We start from the raw sequence: 27551 nt of genomic DNA on the forward strand, positions 1-27551 counted from the left end.
CATTGTGTTCATCCCTCCCTCCTACTTCCTGACTTACAGTTGGGTTGACACTGAGGAGTAAATGCAGTATTCCCCAGGGAGATGCTTGCTCATGCATGGGTGAATGCGATTGGTTGAAGTGTTTCAATCATGCATCTTCTTTCCATGTCTGCTCAGTTTCACTGGATGTTGAGATTTGGAGGGATAGAGTGAGGGTGGGAGAGAAAGTCTGAGTGTGAGAGAGAGATTGTGACCTGGAGAAGAGAGAGATTGATGTGCAGTCTGATGGTGGTTAGGGCTGGTGGAGGTGGTGCGGAGAATGGTGGTGATGTTCAGACTCAGAGAGGAGGGGAGAGGGTGAGGGAGATTGGGATGATGATGCAGACAATCTGGAACTGTGCATGTGCTCAGTTCTGAGTCAACATGCAGACACAGTTGGCCTGAAGTTTCAATGTCAGCAAAACAGTGTCTTACCACTATTACCGAAATGCTTTTTGTATCTTCTATAGTGAAGATAGAAGCAAAGTACTTATTCATTTAATTCGCCATTTCCTTAACATCTTTGGATGAAGGATTTATGCCTGAAACATCGATTCACCTGCTCCTTGGATGCTGTCTGACCTGATGTGTTTTTCCAGCTCTGCACTTTTTGCCTCCTATCATCTACCAATAACTCCCATATTCTCACTCCCCAGAGGAGTGACACTCACATTGCATACATGTTTTGTTTTTAAATACCCATGGAAACTCTTGCTTTGTTGTTTTTAAGATTTTGAGTTGGGTTCCAATTTCCTCCTTCTAATTAACCTTTTTCTCTGCCATACTTTATTTTCTAATCAATCATCTGACCTGCCACCCATCTTCGCAATATCCTCAAGTTGGACGGTTTCTTCAATTTTTCAGTCAACCACAGAAAGCGAGTCCTCCCTTTAAAGTCTCTTGTTTCAGTCAGAATATACTTCATTTGAATATTCTGAGGTATCCTCTTAAATCTCTGCCATCACTGTCTCTACTGATCTCTCTCTGAGCCAGTTATGCCATTCACTTCAGCTGGCTTAGTTTACAAGCCCGCAGAGTGGACCTTGTTTAAGTTTGAAATACTTATCTCAGAGTCAATCTTCTTCCATTCAAATTGGATGTAAAATTGAATTATATTGTGATGGCTGCTACGTAGGAGAGCCTTTACACTGAGATTGTTTCATAAATCCTGTCACATTACACAGTATCAAAAAGATGATAATAACATAACCTTCTGTCTGGTTGCTTCAGAACACGCAGCTCTAAGATACTTTCTCGAAGGTCATCAATAACCTCTCATCCACGTTACTGCTGCCAACCTGATTTACGCAGTCTTTGTGTAGATTCAAGTCAGCAATGATGATTGCCATCTCACTATCACAAGCAGCCAATATCTCTTCATGTCTAACATCAGGGGGCCTATCGATCAGCCCCTTGAGTGGCTGCTTTCCCCGAACTTTCCCCTCATGCTGTATTTATTTACATCAATGTGTGCTATGGATTTGTTTAAGTTGACACAAAAGCTGCCCACGTTCAGATACAGAGCTATTATTTTGATTTGTTTAAATACAAACATATTGGACAGGCTCATATGAACAGAAACCATTTATATTTGTATCTTGGGAAAACGGTCTGTCTTTATGTTGCCCATCAAAAGAAGCCAAAGCCTTTTCAACAGGGCAAATGAGAGGGATTTAAATTGCATGCACATTTCCAAAACACAAACTTTCATGACTGGAAACTGAGCTGTCTGAGTTGATGTTACTCAGCAAATGAAGATTAAAATATCTGCTCCAAAATGGGGGTGGCAGAGCTGCTTATTGAAGCCAGTGGAGAGAAAGTAGAGTTAACATTTCAAGTCCAATTCTGCAAAAGGGTCAAAATGTTAACTCCATGGGTCTGGCAGCATTGGTAGAGAGATTGCAGAGAGAAATATCCAGCAATTTCTATTTGTGTTTCAGATTTCCAACATCCACAGTTCTTTCTTTTATATTATTGAAAATAGTGACCGTCCATTTGATTATCTCCTGTTTGCAATATCCAATTTATCCAGACTGCGTCATAATCCAAACTTTTAGCACCAAAGGCCAATGAGCATTCAATGGGCATTCAATACTGTCTCACATGCCACCTGACTTACTGTCTGTCTGGCCTGTTGCATTAGCCCTTGAGTTAGTCAGTTACGCAGCACAGCAACAAAGAGAGTCAGTATTTCACAAGTTTACAGGTGGACAACAGACTTATTAAGTGTTAGTCTCTGTCTCGTAGTGATTGGCTATTTGAACATTTTATATTGGACAAATGCTGAGCATTCAGGTCCTTGATAACCAAATAAAATGGAAGGAACTGCAGATACTGTAAATCAGAAACAAAAACAGAAATTGCTGGAAAAGCTCAGCAGGTCTGGCAGCATCTGTGAAGAGAAATCAGAGTTAACGTTTTGAATCCAGTGACCAGAAACCAAACTTTGGTCTCAAGAATTCTGGTTGGAAATCCATCCAATGTGACAATTCTGTCCCCGACCCAGAGTTCTGATCTCTGAAACTCTCCAGAGCAACTTGATGGAATGTGACTGTGACAGATTCATCGCACATAATCATGGAATTCTGTCGCTCAGCTGATACAGAGCTGCAATCTTCACAGAAGATTGTTGTCAAATCTATGTGTTTCCTGAGTCACATCCTTCCTTCACATTTCAGAGGGTGGCTTTGATAAATAAATGAAGATTGGATAATGCAGATTGCTGAGCTGGTACAAGGATGAGCTGGTCATTCTGCCTTGAGTGTATCCGGATCGTTGGGAAAAGGGGCAGGATAATCAGGCCTGACTCGATTGTGTCAATGCATTTCAATGGAGGTAATTGTGTCTGTTTCGGGGCAAAAGCTGGATGGTTGAGGTTGAATTGCAGAGTCCAGTTGGTGGGAGTAATTAGAATGTGTGGGTGGTGGTGTTTTCTGGTCAGTTCTGGTTTGGAGGATGGTTCTAACAGTCAAAGTGTTTGACAGGTCAGATAAGGGGAGGGTAAGGGGTGGGGCTGAAATCAGATGATCCATGATGTATGTTTGTAGTTTCAGCTGACAGGGTTCGGAGGGTCTGGAAGTTTGTGGGACTGGATCTGGAGGTTAGCTTACTCACTGGGTCACTGAGTATTCAGAAGGTAATGTGTGGGTTTGGATAGTAATCACATGGACAAAGGAACAGAATGATAGATGGGAAAGGGGACTCAGTGTATGTGATGATGCTATCAGGAGTTTAGTTACCCAATAGGTGGTTGAAGCCTAGATTTAGCAAACAGCTGCCAGGAAACTAACGAGGACTTTGCAATGTCTGTGACTGAAACTCAGCGCAGAAGGCAGAGGATTGCTTTGAAATGTCTAAATAAACCAAGGTAGGATATCACAGGCTGGGGAGCCGGTACACAGGGAGCTGGGTGTTAAGCCTTGGGTGTTCTTGATGGTCAGGGAGAGGGGTCGACAGAAGGTCATGGGAATTTGAAACGTGCAAGTCATATCATCAGGATTTCCATATGTATCTTACTTACATATCTAATCTTTAGTGATCCATGGACCATGATAGTTCCAAAATATCCCATATCACTTCCATCTGTGTTTCAAATGTCAGCACAGAGAAAATATTCACTGTCCTGTGTCCTCAGCAAGATTTTATTGCTCACTGTACAAAGTATTTATTGTTGAAATAAAACAAATTCTAGAAACAGGTGCATTGTTCATTTATTATGTTCAGAGGGAAGGGCAGACTAACCTCAATGATGAAGCATTCTTGCAATTAATTTATTTTGTTTGTTTGCCTTGTTCTGAGCCAATGGAAATGCATTATTTTCAATTGTAGCTTGGTTTGGCTTGGTAGCTGGGCTTTAATTGCAAAACCCTCATATTAATTCCCAAAATTTACACAGGCTTTAACTGATTAAATTGTAGCCATTTGAGTAGGATCTGGCCCTTGTACAAAACTTGAACATGAACATCAGTCCTGAGCCACCAGAACAGAACTAGTGGGAGGTTCTGTCATTCAGAGGAGACCTTAAATTGTCATGAAAACTGAACATTGAACTCAAAATGTTAACTCTGTCTGTCTGTCTTTCTTTCCACAGACGCTGCAAACTTGCTGCATTCCCTCAGCACTTACTCTTTTTCCTTGTTTTAAATTGTCTCCCACCTGCACTCTCAAATGTCTTTATTGTTTAATGTATCAGCCATGGATTACTTGCAAACAGTGTCCCCTAAGACACAGATATGAACAGCTTTATCTTCAGATCTGACTAAAGGCAAAAACTGTGCATGTTGGAAATCAAAACAAACATCGAAAATGCTGGAGAAACTCAGCAGGTCTGACAGCATTCATGGAAAGAGAAACAGAGTTCTGAGGAACAGCCACACTAGACTCAGTGTTAACTGTGTTTCTCTTGCCACAGATGTTACCAGAGCCTCTGAATTTCTCAGGCATGTTTTGAATTTGGTTCTTTCAGATCTCCAGTTCCATCTGCAGTTCTTTGTTTTCCTTTCTATTTGCAATATATTATAAAATATTTCAAAACACAAAATAAAGTCCTATTTCCTATTCAAAAACTGCAGTCATTCCAAAAACAAAAAAAAACTCAGCAGGTCTGGCAGCATCTGTGGAGAGAAATCAGGAGTTAATGTTTTGGGTCCAGTGATCCTTGCTCAGAACAAAATCTGTCAATGATTTTTCTTACAAACTAGCACAATATAACAAATAACCATTATTATTCCAGGAGGCACATTCCACCTTTAAGTCATGGTTCCAGAAAAACATACCTAGATAATTATTAAGTGCTTTCAAATAATTAGGACAAAACATATTTGTCATTAATTCAAAATCCCATACATTTTACACACACATATATTTTACATCGAGTCTTTTGTAGCATCTCCCAGTTGAGGCGACCTGCAAATGCAGGAGAAAGTGAGGTCTGCAGATGCTGGAGATCAGAGCTTATGCCCGAAACATCGATTCTCCTGTTCCCTGGATGCTGCCTGACCTGCTGCGCTTTTCCAGCAACACATTTTCAGACCTGCAAATGCATTCAAGCTGTCACTGATGCCTCTTTTTCCAGATTACACTTGATTACATCATTCACCCATAACAAGGACAGCCAAGCAACCTGGGCAGTGGAATTCTCTGCCATCACTACCTTCCCTCAGCTGTAGGGTGCCATAGCCTGTACCCACATTGCTTTCAGACTGCCCTATCACCAACCTGCAGAGCTGGAGAGTGGAAAGGTTTTGTCACTTCAACAATGTTTAACTTATATGGAACCATCAATGCCAGAGTTTGAAGGATTGTTTCAGACCGTCTTGGAGCTGCCATGATGTTGATGTAGAAGACAAGTCCCGAGATCCAGCCTCCTTCCAAAGACCTTGGGCCACAGAAGAAGAGCTGCAGGGAATTAAATGAAAAATTCTCTAAATTTGGTTCACAACATGTTTCTTTTCTTGTTATTCTTTCCTGGGATGTGGCTTTTTTGGTAAGGCTGCCATTTGTTTTCCATCCATTATTACCTTTGAACTGAGTGTCTTACTTGACTATTTCAGATGTCAGTTAAGAGCCAACGGAATTGCCATGGATCTGGAATTTCACTAATAAACCTGTAATCTGAGAATCAACAATGGTTATATGGTCATCACAGGGTAGTTTTTAAATCCAGATTTTATTGAATTCATATTTCACCATTACTGTGGTAGTATTCGACACCATGATTTCCAGAACAGTGGGTCAGTGCTCAGGATGACTACATGACAATAATGCCATAAGAAACAGGAACAGGAGCAGGCTCTTGATCCTGGTCCACCATTCTATAGGATCGTGACTGATCCAACATTCCTCACTTTCACCTTCCCTGGAAGCCTTGATTCCCTGACTGATCAAGAATCTATCCATCTCAGCCTTAAATATACACAAGGGCTCTGCCCCCACAGGGGGCACTGTGACAAGAACTTCCAAAGACACAAAGAGAAGAAATTCTTCCTCATTTCAGTCTTAAACTGGCACCTCTTGATTCTGAGACCATGCTTTCTGGTCCTAGACTCCCCCATGACAAGAAACCTCCTCTCAGCATTTTCCCTGTAAGACCCCTTAAGAATCCCATATTTTTCAGTTAGATCTTCTAAGTTCCAGTGAGTAGAGTCCCAACCTGTTTAGCATTTGCTATTTAGATAATGCCTGCTCTCTGGGGATTAGCCTAGTAGACCTTCTCTCACTGCCTCCAATGAAATTTCCCCAAACAAAGGGACCAAAACTGCCCACATTACTCGAGACTGATAGAAGTTTATAAAAGAATGATGGGTATGGATAGAGTTAATGCTACTTGTCTTTTCCCAAGGGTGGGTTTTTCAAGACTAGGGGGGCACATTTTTAAAGTGAGAGGAAAGAGATTTTAAAAAGATGAGGAACTTTCTTTATGCATTGGGTGGTTCGCATGTGGAATGAACTTCCTGAGAAAAGGGAGGATGTGGGTACAATTATAAGGTTTAAAAGACATTTGGATAAGTGCATGAGTGGGAAAGGGTTGGAGGGCTATGGGCCAGGAGCAGGCAGGTGGAACGTGTTTAGTTTGGTATAATGTTCGGCAAGGCTTTGTTGGAACACACGGTCTGTTTCCATGTTGTATGACTCTATGTGGTCTCACCAGTACCTTTGTCAGTTGCAGCAAGTCTTCCCTACTCTTACACTCCAATCTCCTTGAAATAAGGGTCTATGAATGTTATCAAGGTGCTAGTGCGTCCCTGAGGCAACGGCAAAATGAAGATACAATACTGCCCATGCTTCCACCAGGGCCATAGTTGAACAATCATAACTCAACCACTTCAAGCTGAGTTGGAAGCTCCAGTGGAGCATTGCAGTATAGATCAGAAATGGTGCACTATGCCTTTCTCAAGTGCAGTTGACAAACAGGGTGTGGACTGTCGGCAGAGGAAATAGGGGATTAGCAGTAATCTTCTGAGAGTGAAGATGAAGATAAAGACAAGGACATTGAACAGGGTGAACATACATGAGAGCAGACATACCTACATTATAGGGTAATGCACTGTCAAAGACAAGAAAACAGAAAGAACTGAATTGCAACACACGTCTAGGATGAATAAACTGGGTTTAGACTTCCTCATGTATAATTGTTTTTGGTTATATGGTAGCAACCATGGTTCAGGCAAAATATATGTGGACCAAGTTATTTTTGTAATCATCCAACATTCCTGTTGCTGAGTAAATGTTTTCTTAATCATATTAATGCATGCTTGGTGAAGGTAAAGGTAAAGTCCACATCGTCTGAGTAGACCATGGGTTGTTCTCATTACAGAGAGATGTGTATGCTCAGTTTGTACTGTCTAGTATCTACACATCATAGACCCTTCAAACTGTTGAGGAGATAGCAGCAGTCAGTGAGAAAGGGACACTAACATAGCTTGCTGCTAAAGTTCGGTCGTTTTATAGCCTGCAGTCAAAACATGTAATTCAATGTAATGTCATCTCTTACAATACTAAGTTAAGAGCATTCCTGAGGCATTTTATAAGAATGATCCCAGGAATGAAAAGCTTGTCACATGAGGAGTGGCTGAGGACTCTGGGTCTGGACTCAATGGAGTTCAGAAGAGTGAGGGAGTTCTGATTGAAACTTACAGAATACTGAGACCCCGTGGTAGACTGGATATGGAAAGGTGTTTCCACGAGTAGGTGAGACTAGAACCAGAGGACATAGCCTCAGAATGAAAAGGTGATGCTTTAAAGCTGAGAGAAGCTATAGACCGGTAAGCCTGACATTGGTGGCGGGCCAGTTGTTAGAGGGAATCCTGACGGATAGGATTTACATGTATTTGGAAAGGCAAGGACTGATTAGGAATAAGTGAGGTCTGCAGATGCTGGAGATCAGAGATGGAAATGTGTTGCTGGAAAAGCGCAGCAGGTCAGGCAGCATCTAGGGAACAGGAGAATCGACGTTTCGGGCATTAGCCCTTCTTCAGGAATGATCCCAGGATTAGGAATAGTCAACATGGCTTTGTGTGTGGGAAATCATGTCTCACTAACTTGACTGAGTTTGTTCAGAGAAGTAACAAAGAGGATTGATAAGGGCAGAGCGGTAGACACAATCTATGTGGACTTCAGTAAGGTGTTCGACAAGGATCCCCATGGTAGACTGGTTAGCAAGGTTAGATCTCATGGAGTACAAGCAGAACTAGCCATTTGGATACAGAACTGACTTTGAAGGTAAAAGACAGAGGGCGATGGCGGAGAGTTGCTTTTCAGACTCGAGGCCTGTGACAGTGGTGTGCCACAAGGATCGGTGCTTGGTCCACTGCTTTTCATCATTTATATAATGATTTGGATGTGAACATAGGGGATACAGTTAGTAAGTTTGCAGATGACACCAAAACTAGAGGTGTAGAGGATGGCAAAGAAGGTTACCTCAGAGTACAACAGGATCTTGATGGCCAATGGGCTCAGGAGTGGTGCGTGTATGGAATGAGCTGCCAGAGGAAGTGGTGGAGGCTGGTACAATTACAGCATTTAAAAGGCATCTGGATTGATATATAACGAGAAAGGTGCAGAGGGATATGGGCCAAGTGCGGGCAATTGAGTCAAGATTAGGTTAGGAGAACTGATCGGCATGGATGAGTTGGATTGATGGGACTGTTTCTGCATTGTACATCTCTATGACTCTGTAACCCCTCCACCCAGTACACTCCTCCCTATCTCTGTAACCTCATCCAGCCCTGACACCTTCCCTAATTCCAGAACCTCCTCCACTGCATGGGTAACAAGGCTGACTCTGTAACCCCTCCACCCAGAACACCCCACCCTATCTCTGAAACCTCCTCCAGTCCCAATAACCCTCTCTTAGCTGTAACATCAATGCTCATTATCACTCCATGATGTCAGCCCTCCTGCGATTCCAGCCTCTTGACCATCCCCTAATTCCATCACTCCACCGGCCTTCAGCTGCTTGGACCCTCCATGTTATCATCTCATAAGACTTTGAGCAATTTGCATTTCCCTTCTCTGATGAATCCTGTCCATTTTTCCTGGAAACAAACCTATGGATTTACTAGAGTAATTCAGGAAGGGTCCCTCAACAGCACCTTGTAAACCCAACATCAATATCACCTTGAAGACAAGGCCAGCAATATGACGCAACACTACTCCTTCTGCAGTTACTCTCCCTTTCACCCTTAATCCCAACTTTGAAATTAGCCATCCTTCCTTCAGTTTTTCTGGGACAGAATTCTGGAGCTCTCTCCCCATGTGACTTTGCATTTGTGGTCAGGGTTCTTAAAACACAAGGACAGTGGAGTTAAAGAGGAGAGTTCCTTATCATTTATGCCGTAGAGATTAGGGGGATGGGTAACAAGGCTGTCCCAGTCAGTGATGCCCACTTCATATGAATCCACAAACAAGTCTGTCATTGTGATGTTGCCATGGGAATGCACATTACATTCATGTTCTGAGGGATACACAGGAACAGTAGGAAATGAGACTTGGTCGAATCAGTCAAAGAGCCAAGATGTTTCACATCAGTGTCCCAGTTAGATGTGGACAGTTACAAGGGGAGTCAGGGTGAAACAATGCCTGCTGGAGTGTGATGACCTTCATTGTTCAGCTCTCTAAATATTGGAGTTGGGATGGTGTGCTGAGGTTGGACAGGAAGTTGGTAAGGCCAATTCTGGAAGACTGTGTCCTGTTCTGCTCACGCTGCTGTAGGAAGGATATTAGCAAACTGGAGACGGTTCAGAAAAGATTCACCAGGATGTTGCCAGGAGTGCAGGGTTTGAGATATAAAAATAGACTGGAGAGGCTGGGGACATTTTACAAAGAACATTACAGCACAGGAACAGGCCCTTCAACCCTCCAAGCCTGCACTGACACATTTTGCCTTCCATATTAAAATTGTCTTCACTTACAGGATCCGTATTCCCTTGTTCCCTTCCTATTCATGCCTGCTGCTGGATGCTTCTTGAAAGCTACAATTGTGTCTGCTTCCATTGTTTGTTCTGGCAGTGTGTTCCATGAACTCACCACCCTTTCCATGATAAACATGCCTCACATATCTCTTTTGAACACCCCCCTGACCCCTCCACCTTGAACCTGTGTCCCCGAGTAACTGACCCTTCCACCCTGAGAAAAGGCCTCATACTTTCCACCCTATCCATGCCCATTCACAATTTTACAAACCCCTCAACCTCCTGCATTCTCGTGGAAACAAACCCAGTCTATCCAATCTTTCTTCACAGGTAAAATCCCCCATTCCAGGCAACGTCCTGGTAAACATATTCTGTCCCCTCTCTGAAGGATCCACATCAGAACTGTACGTGTTTTTCACTGCAGCATAGGAAATTGAGGGGTGACCTTGTTGAGGTTTATAAAATCATGACAGTGAATGACAAGGGTCTTTTCCCTAGTGTGGGGGAGTTCAGACTCAGGGCCATGTTTGTAAGGTCAGAGGAAAAAAAATTAAAGATTGAGGAGCAACTCTTTTTTCCCCAGAGTGGTTTGTGATGGAATGTATGTGGGCACAGTTACAATGCTTAAAAGATGCCAGCTCTTGATGCCAGTCATTTTTTTTCTCCATTCTGTGCTACTGAATGCCCAAATTTCTGTGACATGCATTTCCGGAGGACTAACATGGCAAGGGAGTACACGTTAAATAGGAGGACCTTGGCAAGCACAGAAGATTAGACAGATCCTGGTTTGTGTGTCCAGCCATCCGTGAATGCAGCAGGATAGGCAGGTAAGGGAATTAAGAAGGATCAAAGCCACTGAATACATGAGCAGGGAGGTGTCGTGTTGGAGCTTTACAGGATTTTGGTGAGACCACAGCTGGAATACTGTGTGCAGTTCTGGTCACCGCATTATAGGAAGGATGTGATTGTACTGGAGTGGGGGCAAAGGAGATCCACCAGGATGTTGCATTAGATTGAGCATTGCCTAAACCCGCAGGAGTGTTCTGCTGTGTGTGTATGTGTGTGTGTGGGGATATGGTAACCCACCTAGCCTGGACATTATGGGCAATTCAGCATGGCCAATCCACCTAACTTGAACATCTTTGAAATCAGAGCACCCGAAGGGTACCCAAGCAGACAACATGCAAAACTCCACACAGCCACCCAAGGCTGGAATCAAACTCTGGTTCCTGGCACTGTGCTCCAGCAATGCTAACCTCTGAGCCACTCTCGGCCAGGGGCATTTTTTTTTGGATTCATATCAACTTGCTGTGCTCAGGTTCACTGCTTTATTTTGAACGGTCAAATCACCATAATTCCAATTTCGCATCAGAGAGAGAGAGAGATGACGGGTGGTGAAGTTTGATTTAATTTGATTTACTATTGCCACTTTTTTTCAAATAAATTCATGGGATGGGGGGCACCGTTAGCCAGGCCAGTGTTTATTGGCCATCCCTAATAGCCCAGACGGCAGTTAAGAGTCACAGTACAAACAGGTAACCACCTTCCCGTCTCCTGGTCCTCTCTTCATCCAAGGGTTACCCCTCCCACATTGTTGTGGGCTCGATGGCAGGTTCCTTCCTGAAAGAGCATCTCAGCCCAGGCTGGGGCGTGGGTCTAATAGGACTTGGCTGGCTCTGTGTCTCTATGGTTGTAGGTTCTACGATCCAGACTGCACACCATCGCGATCCTCTCGTTTACGTCACCCGGGCAACACCGGTCCAGGAACGGCCGGAGAGAAGCAGAGACCGGGGAAGGAAACGCCTGTAGTCAGGCAGGCAGACAGGAGCGAGAGGAGCCCGGACTCCGACAGAGAAACAACGGAACATTGGCTGGGTTTCAACCAGAGGAGGGCGGGAGGAGTTACTGAGAGAGACAGAGAGGAGTTACCGAGAGAGAGAGAGAGAGAGAGAGAGAGAGTTACAGAGGGAGAGGGAGGAGAGGAGTTACTGAGGGACAGAGAAAGAGAGGAGTTAGTGAGAGAGAGAGAGAGGAGTTACAGAGGGACAGAGAGAGGAGGAAAGAGAGAGAGGAGTTACTGAGGTAGAGGGATGAGTTAGTGGAGGAGAGGGATTACAAAGGGAGAGGGGTTATAGAGGGAGAGGGGTTACAAAGAGAGGGAGAGGTGTTCAAGTGAGAGAGGAATTCCAGAGGGAGAGCAGTTCCGGGGGAGAGGGAGTGAAAGTCGGAGTCATTCGTTGAATCTTGGGAAAAGGAAAGACAAGGAGAGGGGACTGGCTGCTGCGACCTCTCCAGCAAATTGCAGTCACTCCTTCCCCACGGCCTGGTGGAGGCAGTGCTGCCCAGCACAGAGAGCATCCAATCTGCATTTGCCTATCGCCTATAGGCTGAGGACACTGCCCTCTGGAAAGTGCCATGCCCAAGCTGAGCCAGCGTTGTACCCGCTGGTCGTGCCTCAGATCAGTGCTGTGTGTGCTCAGTGTGGTCTTGTTGTGCCAATGGCTGCTGGTCCATAGAGGAGGGGGCCGGCTGACCCTCAGGCTGGTGAAACCAGGCGCCAGTCCAATGCAGGAACACCTTCTGCTGGTCGAGGAGAACTCCACCTGCTGGCAGATCATCCAGGGGGACAGGCAGGAGGTGGAAAGGGCCCTCCTCAACTCCATTACTGTCTCCCTCAAGCACCAAGCCGTCACTGAGGGAGATTATCTGAACATGACCCGAAATTGCAGATCGTTTGTGAGGGCCCGCAAGTATATCACTGTCCCCCTGAGCCCTGAGGAGGAACACTTCCCCTTGGCTTACTCCATGGTCATCCACCAGAGCATTGAGATGTTCGAGAGGCTTCTACGGAGCATTTACGCCCCACAGAACGTCTACTGTATCCACGTGGACCGCAAATCCCTGAGTCAATTTCATGCGGCTGTTCGGGCCATCGCTTCGTGTTTCCACAATGTCTTTGTCACAGCCAAGCTGGAGTGGGTCACCTATGCTGGCTGGAGCAGAGTTCAGGCGGATCTCAACTGCATGAAGGAGCTGCTGGAGAGCCCTGTCCCCTGGAGGTACTTCATCAATGTGTGTGGCCAAGACTTCCCCCTGAAGACCAACCGGGAGATAGTCCGCAGCCTCAGAGCTCTGAACGGTTCCAACGTGATTGAGTCGGATCCTGCACCAGGGTTCAAAAAGGTAACCGCCTTCCTGTCTGCTGAACCTCTCTTCATCCAAGTGTTTTCCATCCTCCCTCCCTCCCTCCATCATCTCTCTCTCTCTCCCCCCTCCAGTCCTTCACTCCTGCCTGTACAAAGAGAGACAGGGTTGTTAAAACTGTTCAATTGCATGGAGGGAGGTTCAGAATGTACAAAGGAATATAGAGGAGTTGGAGAGTTGAGCTGAAAACAGAGTAGAAGAGCAATTGACGTTTCAGGTCGGAAACTTTCATCAGAACCCGGGGAGAGGAAGGGGCTGCAGAATAAATGGGGGTGTGGGGCTGGGGAAAGGTGGATGCAGGGAGGAGGTGGCTGTGATTGGACAGTGGGTGGGGTGGAGCAGATAGGTGGAAAGGAAGATGGTCAGGTGAAAGGGATGGAGTAGAAAGAGAGGGCTGGGCCTGGGATAGGGATAAGGAGGGATATAGACTGATTAGGAGAGTATACAGGAATGTAGGTAGGTTAAGAGTGTAGGAGAAAGTGAGGACTACAGATGCTGGAGATCAGAGACAAGAGTGTGGCACTGGAAAAGCACAGCGGGTCAGGCAATATCTGAAGAGCAGAAGAATCAATGTTTCGGACATAAGCCCTTCATCAGGAATGAGGCTTGTGGACCAGGGGGTTGAGAAATAAGTGGGATGGGTGTGGAGCTGGGGATGGAAGGTAGCTGGGAATGTGATAGATAGATGAAGGTATGCGGGGGGGGGGGGGGGGGGGAGGTGCGAAGAGGTTGTGGAAGGTGGAGTGGACAGGTGGGAAGGAGATGGACTGGTCAGGAGGGTGGTGCTGAGTTGGAGGCTTGGGACTGCGATAAGTTGGGGTGGGGAAATGAGGAAACTACTGAAATCGACATTGATCCACCTGGTTGCAGGGTTCCAAGGTGGAATATCCAGGTGTCAGCTGGTAAGGGTTTGGTGATGGAGGAGGCCCAGAATCTGCATGCCCTTGGTGGGAGGGGGAGTTATAGTGTTCAGCCACGGGGCAGTGGGGTTGGTTGGTGGGTGTGGGTGTGCCAGAGATGTTCTCTGAAACAATCCACAAGTCAGAGTTCTGTCTCCCCGCTGCAGAGCAGACCACATCGGGTGCAATGGATGCAGTAGATGACATTGGTGGAGGGACAAGCATATTTCTGTCAGATGTGGAAGGATCCTTTGGAGCCTTGGACGGAGGTGAGGGGGAGGTGTGGGTGCAGGTTTTGCACTTCTTTCAGAGGCCAGGGAAGGTACCAGGAGGGGAGGGTGCGTTTTTAGGGGGTGTGAATCTGACAAGGGAGTTGCAGAGGGAATGGTCTCTGAAATGCAGATGGAGTGCAGAGGGAAATATGTCCCTAATGGTGCAGTCTGTTTGTAAGTGGCAGAAGTGGTGGAGGATAATGCAATGTATCCGGATGTTGGTGGGGTAGAAGGTGAGGACCAAGGGGTTCTGTCCCTGTTGCATTGGGAGGGGTGTGGTTCAAGGGTGAAGGTACAGGATATGGAGCGGATGCACTGGAGGGCATTGTCAACCATGTGGGAGAGGAAATTGTAGTTTTTGAGGTAGGACGCCATCTGGGATGTTCTGTGGTGGAATTGGTCCTCCTGGGAACAGATGCAGCAGAGGCAGAGAAATTGGGAATAAGGGATAGTGTTTTGACAGGGGCAGGGTGGGAGGAGGTGTATTCCAGGTAGCTATGGGAGTTGGTGGGTTTGTAGTAGATGTCCGCGGTTAGTCGGTTGCCAGAGATGGAGAGGTCCAGGAAGGGGAAGGAAATGTCCGAGATTGTCCGGGTAAATTTGAGGTCAGGTTGGAAGGTGTTGATAGAATTAATGAACTTTTCAACCACCTCATGCAAATACGAGGTAGTGCCAATCCAGTCATCAATGTAGTGGAGGAAAAGGTGGAGAATGGTGCCGATGGATGTAGAGGCAGGCATATTTGGGGCCCATGCGGGTGCCCATGGATACCTCTTAAAAGTTAAGAGTGAACAGAAGAATGTAAGTTTGGTTCAGAGCATGTAAAGGATTGTTCTAAGGTTGATAGTGAAATAGTCTTACAAACTTGATTGAGTTTTTTGAAGAAGTAACAAAGAGGATTGATGAGGGCAGAGCAGTAGATGTCATCTATATGGACTTCAATAAGGTATTCAACAAGGTTCCCCATGGGAGACTGATTAGCAAGGTTAGATCTCATGGAATACAGGGAGAACTAGCCATTTGGATACAGAACTGGCTCAAAAGGGAGAAGACAGAGGGTGGTGGTGAAGGGTTGTTTTTAAGACTGGAGGCCTGTGACCAGTGGAGTGCCATAAGGATCGGTGCTGGGCCCTCTACGTTTTGTCATTTACATAAATGATTTGGATGCGAGCATAAGAGGTACAGTTAGTAAGTTTGCAGATGACACCAAAATTGAAGGTGTAGTGGACAGCGAAGAGGGTTACCTCAGATTACAACAGGATCTGGACCAGATGGGCCAATGGGCTGAGACGTGGCAGATGGAGTTTAATTCAGATAAATGTGAGGTGCTGCATTTTGGGAAAGCAAATCTTAGCAGGACTTATACACTTAATGACAAGGTCCTAGGGAGTGTTGCTGAACAAAGAGACCTTGGAGTGCAGGTTCATAGCTCCTTGAAGCAGAGTCGCAGGTAGATAGGATAGTGAAGGCAGCGTTTGGTATATGCTCCTTTATTGATCAGAGTATGGAGTACAGGAGTTGGGAGGTCATGTTGCGACTGTACAGGACCTTGGTTAGGCCCTGTTGTAATATTGCGTGCAATTCTAGTCTCCTTCCTATTGGAAAGATGTTGTGAAACGTGAAGGGATTCCAAAATGATTTATAAGGATGTTGCCAGGGTTGGAGAATTTGAGCTATAGGGAGAGGCTGAACAGGCTGAGGCTGTTTTCCCTGGAGCGTCAGAGGCTGAGGGGTGACCTTATAGAGGTTTACAAAATTATGAGGGGCATGGATAGGATAAATAGACAAAGTCTTTTCCCTGGGATCGGAGAATCCAGAACTAGAGGGCATAGGTTTAGGGTGAGAGGGGAAAGATATAAAAGAGACCTAAGGGGCAACTTTTTCACGCAGAGGGTGGTACGTGTATGGAATGAGCTGCCAGAGGATGTGGTGGAGGCTGGTACAATTGCAACACTTAAAAGGCATTTGGATGAGTATATGAATAGGAAGGGTTTAGAGGGATATGGGCCGGGTGCTGGCAGGTGGAACTAGATTGGGTCGGGATATCTGGTCGGCCTGGACAGGTTGGACCGAAGGATCTGTTTCCATGCTGTACATCTCTATGACTGTCAGTGGGTACTGCAGATGCTGGAGATTTCAGTCAAGATTAGAGCAGTGTTGGAAAAGCACAGCAGGTCAGGCAGCATCCGAGGAGCAGGAAACCCCTACATCAGGAATAACTTCACAGAGGCCATTATCCAGTCACCAACTCACCCTTCTGTTTTCACATGGAGTCCTTGACACGGATCCAGCTTCCTCAGAGCCAGCTCAGAGTGAACAGAACATCTGATCGTCCTGTTTATTTTTTTTCGGAATAGCAGTCGAAGTCGTCCCCAGGTGTAGGTAGGCCCAGGCAGCAGCAGCAGGGGTGCAGGCGAGGTCCAGGCTTCAGTAACAGGAGCAGGCCCAGACTGTAGCAGCAGTGGTGGTAGTAACTGCCTGTGCAGCTGAGCACAGCTTCAAATTAACAGAAATTAGCAGTCAGAAACCCCAGAAAACAATCACAACAAACTATGAAAAATAAATTAAAATTAAACTCCTCCTCAGTAGGAAGACACCAACAGAAGCACATAAGACACACTGAGGCTGTTTCGAAGTCAGTCTCCTCTCAAGAGGATTGAAGAGTCCTTCATATGCTGATCCAGCTCCCCGAGAGCCAGCTCTCAGTGAGCAGATCCCTTGACATGCCTGTTTATTTTTCTTTCACTACCACCCGACAGCAGTCATGCTTACTTTTCCCAAGTACCCATGTCATGTGTAGGTGTCAGATGCAGTGAAAAATAACAAGTGTGTAAATCTTAATTTATGTGGGAAATAGAACCCACTCACTTCATAATTTCAGTCCAAGACAAGATCTTCAGCAGCAGTATCATCTGATATACTCTTGCAAGAGTGGTGTCTACAAGGTAGGCACACAGTACAAAACCTTAATACAATTCATTTCTCTTTCCCTCCTCCCACTATTCTAAACCCAGCGCCCATTCCTCTTGTTTATCTCTTGCCTTATCTGGCCTTGTGCGTAACAGTACAGGTTTTGCGTGGCCATTTCACCACATCCCTCTGTGGTCTATTGTTAGCGTATATCCTCCTTCACTGCCATCTGCTTCCTTGCTTGCTAAAGCAACATTTCCTCTCATTCTTCGTCCACACTGAGCCTTATGACCTCTTGATTGTGGTTTTTCTTTTTACAGAAGCGGGAAACAGATGCTTATAACTGTTTGTACAAGCATATCTAGCTTAACCTACACTCCCCTTCCTCTTTCATGATTCAGCTTTGTGATTTTTGCAGACAACATTTATAATTGCTCCTAACAATTTATATTCCATCACCAGGAAGGAAACAGACAGTCCTGTTTATTTATATTTTATTAAACAATTCACAGTTGATACAAACAATTACATTTACAGCTGTATACAGAGAAACAGCAATTTTACAAGGGAGGGGAATGACAAAGCCAAGCCCCAAACCCTGACATTCAACCGGTTTTCAGGGAAATTAGGACAAACCTCAAATCCCAGTTTCAATCATTACAAACAGTAACAATGACATTCATCCATATAAGACAGTCCACTTGTGTAAGAAACAGAGCATACAATACAGACCCCCAAAAAACCAGTGAGCCTCCCCCCCCCCACCCCAATCCCTCCCACCTTCCGGCCACTCTAAGGCAGCCTGCCCCTATGCACCTTCCGGCTCTCGGTCCGCCCTGACACACCTTTTGACCACCTCTAGTTCTGCCCGCCCCAGTACCCACCTGGAGTGACCTACCTTCTAGCTCTCGTTCTGCCCCTACGTACCATTGGGCTCTCACCCACCCTGATGCGCCATCTGGCCAGTGGCTATCCTGGCACACCTTTCGGCGACCTCTAGGACAGCCTGTCCCCTTCCCTGGGACGACAGCGTGCATGGCAGCCCACAAGCCTTCTGGATCGCAGCCCGCCCCTACGCACTTTCTGGCTCTCGGCTGCTCTGACACAGCTTTCGACCACCTCTAGGACAGCCCATCCCGATTACCCCTTTTCAGGATGACAGTGCTCAGAACGGTCTACCCACCATCTAGCTCTCGGGGAGACTGTCATCAGGGTGGCCTACCCACCGTCCGGCTTTCAGGACAGCCTACCAACCTTCAGGTTCACAGGATGGCCTACCCACCCTCTGGCTTTCGGGGTGACAGCTTTCAGGACGACCCATGAGCCTCCCAGCTCACAGTAAGGCCTGCCAGACCCAGGGACATACAATACAGTGCAGATTCCTGAAGAAGGGCTCATGCCCGAAACGTCGATTCTCCTGCTCCTTGGATGCTGCCTGACCTGCTGCGCTTTTCCAGCAACACATTTTCAGCTCTGATCTCCAGCATCTGCAGCCCTCACTTTCTCCTCCAGTGCAGGTGATAAGCCCAACAAACCATATGACAGTTAATTACCAACAAACAGAGTCCTTTCTAGTCCAGAGTCCATTAGCACAGACATTTTTCTTCAAAATGTAGAGTCCATTTCCAGGCCTGAGGGGTGGAGAGAGTGCCATACAAGGCCTTGATGAGACCACATCAGAATCAGTCTGTACATTTTTCTCTCATTTAAAATAATTACATTGCCTTTTTCCTGGGAATGAAGGGTTTATCTTATGAAGGAAGGTTGAACAAATTGGCTTTTACACATTTAAGTTTGGAAATCTGAGAGATCTTTTTGAAATGTATAAATTTCTCTGAGGGGACATGATAAGGTGGTTGATGGGACATTGCTTTCTCTTGTAGGTTTGACAAGATGTTCTGTAGAATAAGATATCGTCAGAGTCCTACAGCACCGAAACATACCCTTTCGTCCAACTCATCCATGCCAACCAGGTATCCTAATTGGAACTAGTCCCATTATCCTGTGTTTGGTCCATATCCCTCTAAACTTGTCCTATTTATGTCGTCTGTTAAATCTTGTGATTGTACCCACTACAACAATTCTTTTTGGCAACTTGCTCCGTATTTGCACCACCCTCAGGTCTCACCTTAAACCTATGCCCTCTGGGTTTGGACTCCCCCATCCTGGGGCTATTCACTTTTATTGATTTCCCCCACAATTTTATAAACCTCTATATGGTCACCCTTCACCCTCCAATACTCCAGTGAGAAAAGTCCTAGCCTATCTAGCCTCTCCTTATAACTAAAACCCTGCAGTCCTGGCAACATCTTTGTAAATCTATTCTGCAGTTTAACAACACCCTTCCAACAGCAGGGCGATCATAAATTTTCCCAGTACTCCAAAAGTGACCTCACCAATGCCTTGCAGAATTATTTTCCCCTGAGAGGGCTGTTGCACTGTGTAAATCTCTTCTGTACAAAATTGTGAAGGCTGAGTTGATGAAGTTATGAAAGGGTGAGCAAGGTGACCTTTTTTTAAAAAAAGATAAGGACCCCGGGGCAACCGATAGAAATGTGGAATTGAAATTGCAACCAGAAGAGCAGTGATCTTCTTGAATGGTGGAGCAGACTTGAAGGGACGAATGGCTGACTTTTGCTATGATATTGGTGGAGACAGGTTATGCCTTAGTTCATGTAAAGAGTAGAGAGTTTTCTGACCTCTCAGCTAAGGAAAGGGCTTTGGTGTCCCTCCTGATAACATGAACCTTGAAGTTAATCTCCCTCTGCGTCAGTCACAGAATTAAAGAATTCTTGCGGAAGGATGCCCTTCAGCCCATCGTGTCTGTAATTATTCCACATCTAGTACCAATTTCCTGCATTTCCACACTCAACTCTGGCAACATCCTTGTAAATCTTTTCTGAACCTTTTCAAGTTTCACAACATCCTTCCTATAGCAGGGAGACCAGAATTGCATGCTGTATTCCAGAAATTGCCAAACCAATGTCCTGTTCAGCCACATGACCTCTCAACTCCTACACACAATGCACTGACCAATAATGGCAAGCGTGGCAAACGCCTTCTTCACTACTCTGTCTATCTGCGACTCCATTTTCAAGAAACTATGAATCTGCATTCCAAGATCTCTTGTTTCATCATCACTCCCCAGACTTTACCATGAAGTGTATTATTCCTGCCCTGATTTGCCTTTCCAAAATGGCCTCACATTTATCGACATTAAACTCCATCTGACACTCCTCGGCCTATTAGCCCATCTAATCAAGATCCCGTTGTACTCTGAGGTTGATTCGAAATATTACTCTGGATGTAGGTTTGCTCGTTGAGCTGGAAGGTTCATTTTCAGATGTTTTGTCACCATACTAGGCAACATCTTCAGTGAACCTTCCAGCTCAGCGAGCAAACCTACATCTAGAACCTCAACCTGAACTACAAACCTTCTCAAACCTTGCTGATATATTACTGTCATGTATAATCGAGTTACAGTAAAAAATGTTGTCTTATGTGCTTTACAGACAGATATTGACAGGTTAAGTTGGCAAAAATGTTGGCAAATGGAGTGCAATGTGGGAAAATGTAAGTTGTTCATTTGGAAGGGAAATCAAAAGAATAGAATATTATTTAAATGGAGAAAGCTTCAGAAAGCTGCAACACAAAGGGACTTGGGGGAACTAGTGAATGAAACATGGAAAGCTTGCACATGGGGCAGCAGGTAATTGGGAAGACTAATGGAATATTGAACGAAAACAGAAATTTCTGGAGAGACTCAGCAGGTCGGGTAGCATTTGTGGAGAGAAAACAGAGTCAATGTTTTGAGTCTGGTGACCTTTCTTCAGAACTGAAGTGGAATGTTTGCCCTTATTTGAAGGGGGGTTGGAGTATAAAAGTCAGGAGGTCTTACTGCAACTGTGCAAGGTGCTTGTGAGAGCACATCCGGAGTACTGTGAGCACTTCTGGTCACCTTATTTAAGAAAACATGTTGTTTCATTGGAGGAAGTTAAGAGAAAATGTTCAGTGGGATTGCCCCCATTATGGAGGGATTGTCTTAAAAACAAAGGGCTAAACAGGATTCTACTCACTGGAGTTTAGAAGAATGAGAGGTGACCTCATTGAAATGGACAGGATTAAGGGGCTTGACTGGGTAAATGCTGAAAGGATGTTTCTCCTCATGGGAGAGTCCAGGACCAGGGGGGGTATTGACTCAGAATAAAGGGGCACCAGTTTAAGACTGAGATGAGGTGGAATTTCTTCTCTCAGAAGGTTGTGAATCTTTGGAATTCCTTGCCACAGAGAGCTGTCCTTGTATATATTTAAGGCTCAGATGGATAGATTCTTGTTCAGTTGGGGAATTAAGCGTTACGGGGATAGGGCAAGAACATGGACTTGAGGAATGTTGAATCAGCCACGATCCTAGTGAAGCTGGCTTGAGGGACCAAATGGTCGACTCCTGTCCTGACTTGTTAATGGTCTTACATTTACTGATGAAACTGTTCAAAGACGTTATCGCACAACTCTGGAGCAGAAGCGACTTGAACCTGTGTCTCCAAGGCTCACACCACATGGATCCGAGTTTATTTTATATCATGCACTTGTCATTCATGCTGGTATTATGGCTGCAATTCACACCAACCTGCCTTAGATCAAATTAATGAAGCGAAGCCAGTGCAGGTTTTCAAAAAGTAAGTCTCCAACCTCGTATCATGCATTGATGTGAGAATTTGAATGCAAAGAATGTTGTCTGAACTGGATTCAATGAAGTGGTTCACTAGGCACTAGATAAAAATGGCTGGACAACAAAATTGACAATACAAGCCCTGATTCATGGATCTTGTTTTGGATGAGAGGTTGGTAGGTTGGTAGGTGGGAATGATCCACACAGCTGGGACATATAAACATCAAGACCCGGAGCAGGAGAAGATGATTTGCCCCTCCATGAGGCCCACCATACTATATGATCCTGGCTAACCCTCTATCTCAATGCCATACTACCACTTTCTCCCCATGCCTTTGATGCTTTTGAAACCTAAATATTTGTTAATCGCATTCTTGGATATATTCAATGACTCAAATTCCACAGCTTTCTGTGGTACAGAATTCCATAACTTCACTATCCTGTAAGTTAAATGTTTCCGCATCTCAGCCCTAAATAGACGACTGCTTTTATTCAATATGTCAGTGATATCAATCTTGGAGTATGTGGCAAAATGCCCATATTCGGGGCAATGATAAACCTGGAGGATTGGCAAATGGTGAGGATGATGTGAATTGTCCAGAGTCACCACAATGAACAGACAGCATCCAGTCAGAGGGGAATACAGAAGAGTGTAAGGTGATATGTTTTGGGAGAAGGATGTGGAGAGGTAATAGAAATGTAATGGCACAATCGTAAAGAGTGCGAAGGATTAGAGGGATCTGGCGATAAACATTCATCAACATTAGAAGATGGGGGAGGCCATAAGAGGGTAGAAAAGCAGAAGGCTTCATAAATAGAGGCATTGATGCCAATAAATGGTTGAGTTATGCTGCATGTCGAATTGGTTTAGCCCCAGTTGGATTGTTGTGGTCATTTCCGGTGACTATAAAACGATGTGAGGGCCCTCAGGACAGGGAGGAGATTTCGCAGAATGGTGCCAGGGTTTAAGTTGGATGGCTCAGTTGGAAAGGTCAACGATGCTCCCATTGGAACAAAGGAGATTGGGGTGAGGTTTATTCAATGGGTACAGGGTGAGCACTCGGTAATGAAGACAAGGAAATATACTTCACTGTTCACCGATTGTACAAGTGCAATGGAATGCAGATGTAAGATTTTGGGTTAAAGGCATGGTAGGGAGATCTGAGGAATTGAAACGCAAATGAAGCCTAAACTACATTTGTATGAGATGATGGCAAGTTCCGATGGAAGTTGAATGAAAAAAAAAGATCTGCTCCCATACATACAAGGAACAAGAGTAGACCATTGGCCCGTTTGATCCTGTTCCACCATCCACATTCCTGCATACCATCGATAATCTATCCTTTCCTTGGTAACCAAGGATCCATATCTGAAAATGTGTTGCTGGAAAAGTGCAGCAGGTCAGGCAGCATCCAAGAACAGGAGAATCGATGTTTCGATGTTCCTGAAGAAGGGCCTGACCTGCTGCGCTTTTCCAGCAACACATTTTCAGCTCTGATCTCCAGCATCTGCAGTCCTCACTTTCTCCTCAAGGATCCATATTTCCCATGCATGATGCCACAAGGACCGAGGATAAAAGATATCTTTTGACACAATGTAAATAAAGTGTCTTGTGTCTTGTGGAAGGGGTGGCACGGTGGCTCAGTGGTTAGCACTGTTGCCTCACAGCGCCAAAGACATGGGTTCGATTCCAGACTTGGGTGACTGTCTGTGTGGAGTTTGCACATTCTCCCCATGTCTGCGTGGGTTTCCTCCGGGTGCTCTGTTTTCCTGCCACAATCCACAAAGATGTGCAGGCCAGGTAGATTTGTCGTGCTAAATTGCCCATAGTGTTCGGGTGCATTAGTCAGGGGTAAATATCGGGTAGGGTAATGGGTGTGGATGGGTTGCTCTTCAGAGGATTGGTGTGGACCTGTTGAGCCAAATGGCCTGTTTCCATACTGTAGAGAATCTAATGTGTGGTGTTCTTCACTCTGAGGGAGGAGCTTTGGATTCAAGTCCTACTCCAGGAGCTGATGGCCATAGGAAGGTGTCTTCATTGCTATTGTGAGACACTCAAGGGTATGGGGCAAGTGCTGCAAAATGGGATGAGAATAGCTCGGAGCTTGTCTTTTTGACCAGTGCAGACACGATGGGCTGAAGGGCAACTTATTATTTTGGTGCTCTAAACCTCAATAACCAGAGAGCATGGAGTCATAGCATCATACAGTATGGAACAGACCCTTCAGTTCAACCTGTCTGCGCTGACCAGTCATCCCAATCTGACCTAGTCCCATTTGCCAGCCTTTGGCACATATCTCTCTCACCTATTCCTATTAATGTTCACATCTAGACGCCCTTTAAATATTGTCATTGTACCAGCCGCCTCCACCACCTCTTGGTAGCTCATTCCAGGCACACATCACCCACTGCGTGAAAACGTAACCCCTCAGGTCTTTCCCCCCTCACCTTAAACATATGCTTCTAGTTTTGGACTCCCCCATCCTTGGGAAAAGACCTTTGGCTATACAGCCGACGTGGAAGGAATCAAAATGGGGCAAGAACAGAAAAGGAGGTCAGCTAAACAATTCTGAGCAGCAACAGAAAAATGCAGCCAAGCATGTATGCAAGCTAGCTAGCTTACTGAAACTGGCTCCAGTTAAGTGAGAAGGCAGGAAGACCGAAACAACACTCAACAGGTGTTGTAGAATTCTAAGGTCAATGATCTAATGCTAAACGTCATATACCTAGATCAGGATCTGATTGATCAGTTGTGTTGCTAAGGCTTGAAATCAAAATGTAATTCATGAAAAGGGAATGCTGATTTGTGTGTAAAAGTGTGATTGCAACTGCCTGTTTCAGACTCTCCAGGCAAGGATGGGCTTTGACCCGGCTGGTTGAGTCTTCTTGCATGTATGTGATAAAGGAAGCTGTGTGAAGTGTACTATCATCCGGCTGATTATTTCAACATCTATCCATGCTCCTCCAGATTTTATGAACTTCTGTAAGGATACCCCTCAGCATCCGACACTCCAGGGAAAATAGCCCCAGCCTATTCAACCTCTTACTGTAGCTCAAACCCTCCAATCTCGGCAACATCCTGGTAAATCTTTTCTGCACCATCTCAAGTTTAACAACATCCTTTCTTTCGAAGGGTGACCAGAAGTGTATGCAGTATTTTAAAAGTGGCCTCACCAATGTCCTCTACAGACAATAGATCACACTTGGTAATGGCAAAGGCATATCAGAGATAGTCAAAGATACTCCTACTTATCGACAATAGGTGCAGGAGTAGGCCATTCGGCCCTTCGAGCCAGCACCACCATTCACTATGATCATGGCTAATCATCCACAATCAGTATCCTGTTCCTGCCTTATCCCCATAACCCTTGATTCCACTATCTTTCAGAGCTCTATCCATCTCTGTTACAGCTGCAACATTTCATCCCAACTCCTATACTCAATGCACTGACCAATGAAGGTAAAGGTATCAAATACCTACTACACCACCCTGTCTATCTGCAATGCAACTTTCAAAGAACTATATCCCTGCACACCATGTTCTTCTCTCTAAGGCAAAAGCTCTGTGTTCAAGTCCCATTCCAGGAGTTGATGACCACAGGAAAGTGTCTCCATTGCACTGATGAGGCATGAAAGGCAATGTTCCCAGTGCTGGAAAAATGAGATTGGAGTTGCAAGGAGCCTGTTTTGCCAGCGCAGACACGATGGGCTGAAGGATTTATTTTTCTGGTGCTCTCAACCTTTATGACCAGAGGGCACAGCTTGAAGTATATTTTTGGAGCCAGATGCACTGGGAGTGTTTGAGGATGAGTTTTATGTTTGCTCAGCGAATGAGCATTGGGAGATGGTTTAGGAGGCAGGGATATGGCGAAATAGGCAGGTGACTGGCAATAGGCAATAGGAGTGAGAAAGGCCTGAGGGGCTGAATGGCCTTGTTCTCCACTGTAAGGTGAGTAACTGAGAGAAGGAGTGTGCATGGATCTTGCTGGAGCTGGGGGCGAGGAGAGTGCAGAGGAGTTGGGGAGGGAAAAAGCCATTGGCGAAGTTGAAAAGCTATCATTTCTACTTTCTTGTCTCTCTCACTCTCTCTTGTGCTTGCCTTTTAGAAACGTTGGCAATACCACCATGATACCCTCGACCAAGTCGTCTTGACGGCACAACTGAAAGACCAGCCGAACATCAGCACCTCCATCTTCGTGGGCAGCGCCTACTTCATGGCCTCCAGAGAGTTTGTCAGCCATGTGTTTGACAGTGCCGAGATCCAGGCCTTCCTCAAGTGGTCATAGGACACCTACAGCCCGGACGAGCATGTGTGGGCTACCCTGCACAGAATGCCCAATGTACCCAGCTCCATCCCATACACCCAAGGAGCCACCAGGACACTTGGCCGGGCAGTAAAGTGGTCCTTTGAGGCTGGTGATGTTGCGAGGGGTGCCCTATACCCTCCCTGCACGGGAAGGTATCGCCACTTGGTTTGTGTGTATGGGGCAGGAGATCTACAGTGGGTGGTCCGTCAGAGATTATTTTTGCAAATAAGTTTGACCCCAACATGGACAACACTGCAGTACAGTGTATGGAGGAATATCTCCGAAACAGGACACTTGGTAAAACTGGGGCTGGGTTGGAGGTTGGGACAGATTAAACCTCAGTGATGGTGGTAGGGGTGGTGGGTGAGACATCGGAAACACTGAGAGACTGGGCACTGTCAAACTGGGCACTGTGAGACTGTATACTATAACACTGGCTGCTGTGGAGGCCAGGCACAGTGAGACTGCATGCTGTAACATGGCCACTGTAACACTAGACAGTGTGAGGCTGGGCACTATAGTGTTGGGCACTGTGGAGATTGGATACCTTAATACTATCCACTGTAACACTGGGCACTGTGAGACTTAGCACTGTAACATTAGTTACTGTGAGAGTCAAATGTGTGGTGCTGGAAAATCACGGCAGGTCAGGCAGCATCCGAGGAGCAGGAGAACCGATGTTTTAGGTATAAGCCCTTCATCAGGAATGTGGAGGACTAAGGGGGTTGAGAGATAAATAGAGTGAGGGTGGGGCTTTTGGGGAAAGTAGCTGAAAAGGTGCTCGTTAAATCCAGCTGGGGGGGTGATTGTGATTGGTCGGTGGGGAAGGTAGAACATATAGTTAGGAAGGAAGATGGTCAGGTCAAGAGGGGAGAGCCGACTTGGAGGGTTGGATCTGGGATGAGGTGGGGGGAAGAGGAGAGATTTGGAAACTAGTAATGTCAATGTTGATGCCATGTGGTTGAGGGTCCCAAGGCAGAAGATGAGGTGTTCTTTCTCCAGTCATCAGATAGCTTGGATTTGGTGGTGCAGGAAGTGTCATTGTGGAGTGGGAGGGGGAGTTGAAGTGGTTGGCCACAGGTCGATGGGGTTATTTGTGCCCCGTCTCACAGGGACACATCCACCAATAATACTCAACACTGCACGAGTGGGCATTGCATTACTGGAACACTGCACGAGTGGACACTGCATTACTGGAACACTGCATTACTGGAACACTGCACTAGTGGGGACTGCATTACTGGAACAGTGCATTACTGGAACACTGCACTAGTGGGCACTGCATTTCTGGAACACTGCACGAGTGAGCACTGCATGACTGGAACACTGCATTACTGGAACACTGCACGAGTGGGCACTGT

General features: G+C 45.7%; 1 protein-coding gene and 1 long non-coding RNA gene across 3 annotated transcripts in view; one reads left to right on the top strand and one right to left on the bottom strand.

Moving 5' to 3' along the window:
- Positions 1 to 16797, bottom strand: part of LOC148136045 (uncharacterized) — a 421214-nt gene extending 404417 nt beyond the window's left edge. For both annotated transcript variants that reach the window (XR_015754775.1, XR_015754774.1), the window contains exons 1-2: positions 16558 to 16797; positions 5236 to 5415 (exon numbers count right to left, since the gene is read on the bottom strand). This is a non-coding gene — a long non-coding RNA (uncharacterized LOC148136045). The remainder of the gene's footprint in view (positions 1 to 5235; positions 5416 to 16557) is intronic.
- Positions 12125 to 26330, top strand: LOC148136049 (beta-1,3-galactosyl-O-glycosyl-glycoprotein beta-1,6-N-acetylglucosaminyltransferase 3-like). The gene is made up of 2 exons (XM_087984152.1): positions 12125 to 13112; positions 25990 to 26330. Exons 1-2 carry the CDS (start codon positions 12345 to 12347, stop codon positions 26167 to 26169), a joined length of 948 nt encoding a protein of 315 aa, XP_087840278.1. The 5' UTR covers positions 12125 to 12344; the 3' UTR covers positions 26170 to 26330.
- Positions 26331 to 27551: the final 1221 nt, after the last annotated feature.

Source organism: Chiloscyllium plagiosum, unplaced genomic scaffold (genome assembly GCF_037043375.1).
Source record: "Chiloscyllium plagiosum isolate Xiang-an unplaced genomic scaffold, Cpla_swu_hap1 HiC_scaffold_47, whole genome shotgun sequence".
NCBI lineage: Eukaryota > Metazoa > Chordata > Chondrichthyes > Orectolobiformes > Hemiscylliidae > Chiloscyllium > Chiloscyllium plagiosum.

What these genes read in the sequence shown, in the direction of transcription:
- LOC148136049 (XM_087984152.1), top strand. Translation starts at nt 12,345, where the DNA reads ATGCCCAAGCTGAGCCAGCGTTGTACCCGCTGGTCGTGCCTCAGATCA. An exon ending in CTGCACCAGGGTTCAAAAAG is followed by an intron (nt 13,113 to 25,989) that starts GTAACCGCCTTC and finishes CTTGCCTTTTAG; the next exon opens with AAACGTTGGCAATACCACCA.